We start from the raw sequence: 9019 nt of genomic DNA, 5'->3' as shown, positions 1-9019 counted from the left end.
TTCACGAGCCTATATGGCAGCACTTTATGAATTTATTGTATTTGTCCAACTCAGCGGTATAAATGTAGCACATTACTCCTACCTGCCTCTGCAATTGACCCTCCATACAAATAAACTAGTATACATGTAAATAAATACAAATAAACTAAAATATTGCCTTGATTTATATCAGAAGAGCTTGTCAAATATTTTCTTTAAAAGATACATGTGAATAATATCAATAGCAGTAATGTATACGCCTTAAATGTTTTGGTTTTTTTTAAGTATGAAAAAATATATCAAATATTTTCTAAATCTCCATTAAAACATTATGCAATTATCTGAAAAACAATATTATCGATGCATTTCCTTGCGTTCGGCATTTTCATTCCCCATCTGTATACCAAGAATTGACTCCAAAAGAGAAACTACAGAGACATCATTTTACTGCAATATTTTGCCTTTTGTGAGTTTGACCCCAACCACCTTTTCCTGACTTTCAAGACTTGGCAGTCCACGCTTTGAGGTTGCTCGCTGCTTGCTGTCTCTCAGATTAGCGTCGGCCAGGGAAGCATTGATTTTTTTTTTTTTTTTTTTTGCTCCGTCTAGCAGGAACGATTTTTTTTTTTCTCCCTGGAGATAAAAAAAAAAAACATGCTTCTTGTTGTTGCTCTTTTCATGAATGTGAGTGAAAACTTGATTGGCTGCGATAATACACCGGTTAAAAATTTTCACTTAATAATCCAAATTGTTTTCTATTTTTAGTGCTTTCATTAAAATAACTTGTTTTATATTTGAATGCATCCAATAATAAAAATATGTTCAATATATAAAGTTATGGTAATGATTAGTGTTAGAACAGAGCAATACATCAAATTAAATATATGACTTGTTCTATTTCTCTGCAGACCAAGTTGCCATGGAAACAGTATAGCGAGAGTGATTGGCATGCAAACTTTTGTCTCAAAAACACCTCTTTGGGGCACCAATCAATGTGCACTATGGATTCTGCCTAGCAACAAGTGATGTCACCAGGAAGAATCAGAACATTTGTTTTAGTCAGTTGCTTTTCCATTTTATCATGTACTGAAAGGTGTTGGTAATATTTTGTTATCCATGTTTAAAAGCTAAATGAGAGGGTGAAGTTATCGGAAACAGCCCTGAGTTATGAACAAACTACAACCATAAGAATAAAATGATCGTAAAACCTTATAAGGTCTATAAATATCAGTTGTTGTATTGGTTGATGTGAGAGTGTTCTGGGGTACCTAATGTTGTGGCATCCATCGTGTCATCTTCGCTCCCAGGTGCTCCCCGGCGAGGAGGCCGACATCACGTCCAGCATGTTAACCACAGAGGACGCCGACACCCCCACGGAGGCGTTGGTCTACAACCTGGAGGCCACCACCGGCGGCATGGCGGCGTTCAAGGAGTTCCCGGAGGAGGCCATTGCCAACTTCACGCAGGCCCAAATCGACAAGGGGGAGATCATCTTCATCCACGAGGGTGAGGGGGGGATGAGGGTCGAGACGCTTGCGTGCGTCGGCGAGTCACGTGGTTAAAATGTGTTTGTCTGCAGGCGAGGAGTCCGGCGGCTTCAGCTTCACGGTGACAGACGGCCAGCACACGTCTCCTCTCTACAGGTTCGTGGTCACGGCCAGGCCCCTCACCATCTCCATGGTAACGCAAGAGGAGCTGATGGTGTTTCCAGGTGAGGAGTCGAGACAAGCAGCCGTGCAGTGGAAAACCCTAAAAAAGCCATCAAATGATTCATCTTTAAATCAGATTAATCAATTTTGATTAATCACAATTACCCGTATTTTCCGGACCATAGGGCGCACCGGATTATAAGGCGCACTGCCGATGAGCGGGTCTAGTCAGGTCTATTTTCATACAAAAGGCGCATTAAAGGAGTCTTTTTCTTTGTGGTCTACATAACATGTAATGGTGGTTCTTTGGTCAAAATGTTGCATAGATGATGTTTTACAGATCATCTTCAAGCCGCTTTCTGACAGTCGCTTCCGAATGCGCCGTTTTGTGGGCGATCTTATTTACGTGGCTCACCTTCAACAGCGTCTTTTCCCCGTCATCTTTGTTGTAGCGGTGTAGCGTGCAAGGACGGGAGTGGAAGAAGTGTCAAAAGATGGAGCTAACTGTTTTAATGACATTCAGACTTTACTTCAATCAAAAACGGAGCAGCATCTCCTCATCCGTGGCTCACTAGTGCAATTAAAACGCCGGAAATGTGTCCCGTGAAAAACCGTCCCACCTGAACTAAAGTTCCTTGGGTGAATAATTAAACTCACTATACCGGTATGTTTTAGCGCTTTCATGGCGAGTTTACTGACAGATATAAGTAAGAACTTTACGCTACTTTATATTAGAAATGGCAATAGCGGAGGATGAAAGTCCCATAACAAGAAGATAGAAGATAGAAGATAGCTTATCGACTACGACATAGGCACAGACTACAAAGGTGGACGTGCGCAAATTTTCAGGAGTTATGCAGATCCCAAATATAGATCAACAGGTACCTGAAGGTAAGAAAATTGCTTTTGCATAATATTGCGATACAAAACGCTAGATAATATGTATTACCTTATACACACACCATAATAATACTCGGGGCGGCATGGCGTAGTGGGTAGAGCAACCGTGCCAGAAACCTGAGGGTTGCAGGTTCGCTCCCCGCCTCTTACCATCCAAAAAAAAAAATCGCTGCCGTTGTGTCCTTGGGCGGGACACTTCACCCTTTGCCCCCGGTGCCACTCACACCGGTGAATTGAATGATGAATGATAGGTGGTGGTCGGAGGGGCCGTTGGCGCAAATTGCAGCCACGCTTCCGTCAGTCTACCCCAGGGCAGCTGTGGCTATGAAATAAGCTTACCACCACCAGGTGTGAATAAATGATGGGTTCTACATGTAAAGCGACTTTGGGTACTTAGAAAAGCGCTATATAAATCTCAGGTATTATTATTATTATTATTACTTGTATGTTGAATACTCATACAATCCATCAAGCGGTGCGGCTTCATCGCTTACCAAAGTCGTACTAAAACATTTTGATAAGACTTTTGCGCGCTGTGTGTAATGTTCTATATTTTCAATGGAACATATACAATTTTTGTGTTATTTACTTGAGTCATATTGCAGTCTACACATATCTCTTGTGTGTGACTGCCATCTACTAGTCACACTTATCATTTCACCACGTACCAAATAAAATAGCTTTGAGGTCGGTAAGCACAACCAAAATTATTTCGTACATTAGGCACACCAGGTTGTAAGGTTATAAGGCACACTGTCAAGTTTTGGGAAAATGAAAGGATTTTAAGTGCGCCTTATAGTCCAAAATACGGTGTATATATACTTATACCCAATCGTTACCACTAAGAATCCAAACAAATCATGTGCTGTCCAAAGATTCACAGACCGAATTGTCACTATATGGCATTTTTGAGCGCCGTGTGTAATGTTCTATATTTTCAATGGAACATAAAATTGTGTTGTTTACTTGAGTCATATTGCAGTCTACACGTATCTCTTATGTGTGACTGCCATCTACTGGTCACACGTATCATTTCACCATGTACCAAATAAAATAGCTTGGAGGTCAGTAAGTACAACCAAAATGATTCCGTACATTAGGTGCACCGGGTTATAAGGCGCACTGTCGAGTTTTGAGGAAATGAAAGGATTTTAAGTGCGCCTTATAGTCCGAAAAATACGGTATTTACTTACAATATTTTTGACACAAATGCAATTTTGTAGTGAGTTTTTATGTCACAGTCATTGTTTTTTTTAATGTTTGACTTGAATGTACGCCTTTATTTGCTCCAAACTTTCATTTAAAGGGGTTTATTTTGAAGGGACACGCACCCTACTCATGTTTGCACTGACGTGTGCAACCACCTGCTCACTGACAATATTACAACCCACCTTTCAGGTAGCCTTCCGCGGTGAAGGTCGAGGAGCATATGCGCTCAAAACAAATTGCGTGATTAATCTGCGTCTATACGTGATTTTTGTGGTCATTTTTTGTGATTAATCGCGTTATTTTTGACAGCACTCGTTTAAATATACAAGTTAAAAAAATTGTGGTAGTGTGTTATTTTTATTTCATGTTAATTTAAATACACGTAACAAACAGCTTAAGATTTTATTTTTTTTACTCATTTACTTTACCTTTTTAATTCATGTATTTGTACTATTATTTACAGTATGCTATGTATATCATACCAATATGTAGTCAAATTTATTTTTGTGCTTTTTAATTTCAGTTTTTTTTTTCCATTTAGTTTTAGGATATCATATTTTTATGGTATTTATCAACCCCTCCCTCCCAAGAATGTTTGTACCTGAAAAAAAAATACAAATAATAATAACTATAATTAAATACAAATAAATCATATTTAATTGAGATATATATATATATGTTATGATAAATAGCAAAACCCAATTGTGGCATTCATCACCCCTTCCCTTCCCCCGTGTATATGTGTGTTTCTAAAAAACTAAATAAAAATAATTATATTTAAATAGAAATAAATCATATTTAATTGAATCCTATAAATTCTAAGATAAACAAAAAAAATTAGGCCTTTCTTTCCCCGCATCCTCCTCCCATGTATATGTGTGTACCTTAGGTACACAATTTATACGTGAGTACCTAAACAAATACAAATAATTATAATTAAATACAAATAAACCCTATTTAATAGAATTATACAAATTATAAGATGAATAAATAACAAAACATATGTATGGCATTTATCAACCCCTTCCTCCCTCCCTTGTCTATATTGTGTACCTAAAACAAACTAAATACAAATAATTATAAATAAATACAAATAAATATTAAATTAAATTATATACATTTTATTTAAATAAATATTTATCAACCCCTCGCTCCCTCCATGTATAAGTGCGTTCCTAAAAAACAAATAAAAAATAATTATGATAAAATGCAAATAAATTGTATTTAATTCAATATCAATTATAAGATAAATAACTAAACAAACTTATGGTATTTATCATCCTCTCCCTCCTTGTCATTTATTTATATATCAAAAATGTGTGTGTGTGTGTGTGTGTGTGTGTGTGTGTGTGTGTGTGTGTGTGTGTGTGTGTGTGTGTGTGTGTGTGTGTGTGTGTGTGTGTGTGTGTGTGTGTGTGTGTGTGTGTGTGTGTGTGTGTGTCTAAAAAAACTAAATGCAAATGATTATAATTAAATACAAATAAATCAAATTAAATTGATTTATATAGATAAGATAAATAACAAATCAATGTTTGGCATTAATCAACCATTAACTCTTCCGATGTATGTGTTCCTAAAAAAAATTATAATTATGATTAAATACAAACAAGTTAGATTGAATTAATTTATTATATTAAGATTTTTTTTTAAATTTAAAAAAATTGACATGTATCACCCACTCCCTCCTCCAATGTGTGTGTTTAAAAAAATAAAATAAAAAAGATTAAATACAAATCATTTAGATTTTATTTAATTATTATATTGATTATTAGACAAATAAAACAAAGTAGTGGCATTTTGTCATCCACTCCCTCCTTCAATGTTGGTGTGCTCTTAAAAAATGTAAAATAATATGACTAAATACAAATACATTTGATTTAATTGAATTATTATGTTAATTATAAGATAAATAACAAAACAAAGAAAAAAATCAATAAGATAAAATGGAAAAACAGATTGTAACAATTATAGTATGTAGTCATGTATATAATACGAAATATGTTTACAGTAACCGTAACAATAAAAGATTGTTGTGAAAGAAACAACCCTAACCTCCCAACTTAAAAAAAATCACACAAACGGTAAATATGAAAGCATGTCAAACATGCCAAATTGACTCCACAGTCTGCTTAAGTTCAACTGCTCCAGTGAGGAAGTTAATTTTCCGCTGATTAACGAGAGAGTGCGCGTGTGTTGCGTGCGCCCACAGGAACGAGGCAGCCCATCACCAGCGCCAATCTGGGGGCCGTGACTAACGAGGATGGAAATGAGATCAGCTACTCGCTGGTCCACCCTCCGCGTTTGGGCCGACTCATCATGGCCAACGACAACAACCAGATGGAGGAAATCAGCCGCTTCTCCCAAACGCAGGTGACCACTTTGTATTGTGTGTGTGTGTGTGTGTGCGCATGTGTGTATGTATGTACAGGACATTTGGGATATTTTTTTTGTGGGCCGAACCTCAGTGAAAGGCTGTTTGGGCACCGAGGATACAGAATGAGCTCGAATGCCTGCTAAAAGATGTAGACAGATTTTTTTTGGAGGGTTAAATCACCAAAATGATTCCTGAGCGTGGCCACCGCTGCTGCTCACTGCTCCCCTCACCTCCCAGGGGGTGGAACAAGGGGATGGGTCAAATGCAGAGAGGGTAATATCACCACACCTAGTGTGTGTGTGACTATCAGTGGTACTTTAACTTTAACTTTAATACGGCACTTTATCATTAAACCACACTTGTCAAACTCAAGGCCCGGGGGCCATATCTGGCCCCCCACCTCATTTTATGTGGCCCGCAAAGGCCTGGAATTACCATGCGTCTATTTGTTTCTAAATGCAGTCAACTTTCTATTTTGACAGAAAAAAAAAATACATGTACTGTATGCATTTTCAACTTAATCTAATATTGCAAAAAATATTATATCATCACACATTCCAAACATCAAACTAGGTACTTAAATATCTGCTTGACTCATGATTTTGAAGCAACTTATCCACCAAATTGTACAATGTAAAAATTATTTTTCGGGAAAAAAAAATGGTAGCTGAGTTGCCTGAATTTTACCGTAAAAAAACACAAAACAAAAAAATGTGTAATATTGTTTTACAGTATACATTGTAAAAAAAAAAAACATTGTACATTTTATGGTAACATTTCGGGAGCTAAACTTTATTCTAAAATCTACATATTTTTCTTACAGTGTACGTAAAAATATATAACAATAAATAATTGTGTAATGAAGCAATTTAACATTAATATATTATTCACTGTTACAAGTGGCCCTCTGAGGGCAGCCATAACTGTGATGTGGCCCCCAATTAAAACTAGTTTAACACCCCTGATTTAAAACATGTACGTTAGCGCCATCAACACTTTGGGTGCATTAGCCGCACAACTCTGTTTGCAAATTGCTGTAAGGACACAACTTTTTTTAGTTATTTTTTGTGTATTTATGTGTGTGAGTATTATTTTACTTGAATGTGTGTGTGTGACACAGAGAGAGTTGAGTTCAGGACGCGGCGACCTCAGAAAAATAAACAAGCCGCCGCATTCCGACGCTCAGTCTCAACTATGACGCAGAGCGCCAACTTCCCTGTGGGTTGTTTTTTTTTTTAACCTCCGGGGGGAAGAAGATATCAGCTGAAAAATGTCAGCAGAGCGCCGCTAGAAATGACAAAAATAATGAGTTTCCTGAGCCTAAAACTTCGTTATTGTCTTACTGCCTCATCCTCAGCTGGAGTCAGGAGTGATCTTCTACGAGCACCAGATGCCCGAGGAGCCCTTCTGGGTCGTGAGGGACTCGGTGGAGCTCAATCTGTCGTCGCAGCCCGCCCCGGACGTCCGCCACTTGCTGCCCATCACCGTGTCGTACTACGCCACGCACAGCAACATCTCCTCTCAGCTGTGGAGGAACAAAGGTAAATGCGTGTCCCAAAGGTTAAAATCATGCAGGATGGTTGAAAAGAGGAAGAGTGGAACGCACTGAAGAGTTCCCGGGTTCGAGCCCCCATTAAATATGTTGTAAGGGTCAAAAGAGACAGATTTTATTTCATACAGCCTAATGACTATGGATTTTAATACTTCTAAGGTGGTGGTTCTTAAAGGCCTACTGAAATGCCATTTTCTTATTTAAACGGGGATAGCAGGTCCATTCTATGTGTCATACTTGATCATTTCGCGATATTGCCATATTTTTGCTGAAAGGATTTAGTAGAGAACATCGACGATAAAGTTCGCAACTTTTGGTCGCTGATAAAAAAAGCCTAGCCTGTACCGGAAGTAGCAGACGAGTAGCGTGACGTCACAGGTTGTGGAGCTCCTCACATCTGCACATTGTTTACAATCATGGCCACCAGCAGCGAGAGCGATTCGGACCGAGAAAGCGACGATTTCCCCATTAATTTGAGCGAGGATGAAAGATTCGTGGATGAGGAAAGTGAGAGTGAAGGACTAGAGGGCAGTGGGAGCGATTCAGATAGGGAAGATGCTGTGAGAGGCGGGTGGGACCTGATATTCAGCTGGGAATGACTAAAACAGTAAATAAACACAAGACATATATATACTCTATTAGCCACAACACAACCAGGCTTATATTTAATATGCCACAAATTAATCCCGCATAACAAACACCTCCCCCCTCCCGTCCATATAACCCGCCAATACAACTCAAACACCTGCACAACACATTCAATCCCACAGCCCAAAGTACCGTTCACCTCCCCAAAGTTCATACAGCACATATATTTCCCCAAAGTCCCCAAAGTTACGTACGTGACATGCACATAGCGGCACGCACATACGGGCAAGCGATCAAATGTTTGGAAGCCGTAGCTGCATGCGTACTCACGGTACCGCGTCTGCGCATCCAACTCAAAGTCCTCCTGGTAAGAGTCTCTGTTGTCCCAGTTCTCCACAGGCCAATGGTAAAGCTTGACTGTCATCTTCCGGGAATGTAAACAATGAAATACGTTTGGCTGTGTTATCCGGCACAACAATCAGGGGGTGCATTCTACGGCGGGGGGGTGTTATCCGGCACAACACCTGCCGCAATACACCGCTTCCCACCTACAGCTTTCTTCTTTGCTGTCTCCATTGTTCATTGAACAAATTGCAAAAGATTCACCAACACAGATGTCCAGAATACTGTGGAATTTTGCGATGAAAACAGACGACTTAATAGCTGGCCACCATGCTGTCCCAAAATGTCCTCTACAATCCGTGACGTCACGCGCAGACGTCATCATACCGAGACGTTTACAGCAGGATATTTCGCGCGAAATTTAAA

The 9019-nt window shown here is 38.9% G+C and overlaps 1 protein-coding gene and 1 long non-coding RNA gene across 2 annotated transcripts in view; one reads left to right on the top strand and one right to left on the bottom strand.

Annotated features, from left to right (window-relative positions):
* Positions 1–9019, top strand: part of cspg4 (chondroitin sulfate proteoglycan 4) — a 162881-nt gene that overhangs the window by 147700 nt on the left and 6162 nt on the right. Inside the window, exons 7-10 of the mRNA XM_061924899.2 lie at positions 1287–1485; positions 1559–1690; positions 5947–6107; positions 7469–7652. Of these exons, the coding sequence (XP_061780883.2) occupies positions 1287–1485; positions 1559–1690; positions 5947–6107; positions 7469–7652 (676 nt within the window). The remainder of the gene's footprint in view (positions 1–1286; positions 1486–1558; positions 1691–5946; positions 6108–7468; positions 7653–9019) is intronic.
* Positions 244–9019, bottom strand: part of LOC133572151 (uncharacterized) — a 52129-nt gene continuing 43353 nt past the window's right edge. The window contains exons 2-3 of the long non-coding RNA XR_009810495.2: positions 7455–7636; positions 244–1728 (exon numbers count right to left, since the gene is read on the bottom strand). This is a non-coding gene — a long non-coding RNA (uncharacterized lncRNA). The remainder of the gene's footprint in view (positions 1729–7454; positions 7637–9019) is intronic.

The sequence above is a fragment of the Nerophis lumbriciformis genome, linkage group LG29 (genome assembly GCF_033978685.3).
Source record: "Nerophis lumbriciformis linkage group LG29, RoL_Nlum_v2.1, whole genome shotgun sequence".
Classification (NCBI taxonomy): Eukaryota; Metazoa; Chordata; class Actinopteri; order Syngnathiformes; family Syngnathidae; genus Nerophis; species Nerophis lumbriciformis.
Note: the sequence above shows the minus strand (reverse complement) of the source record. Positions and strands in the feature narration are given on the sequence as shown.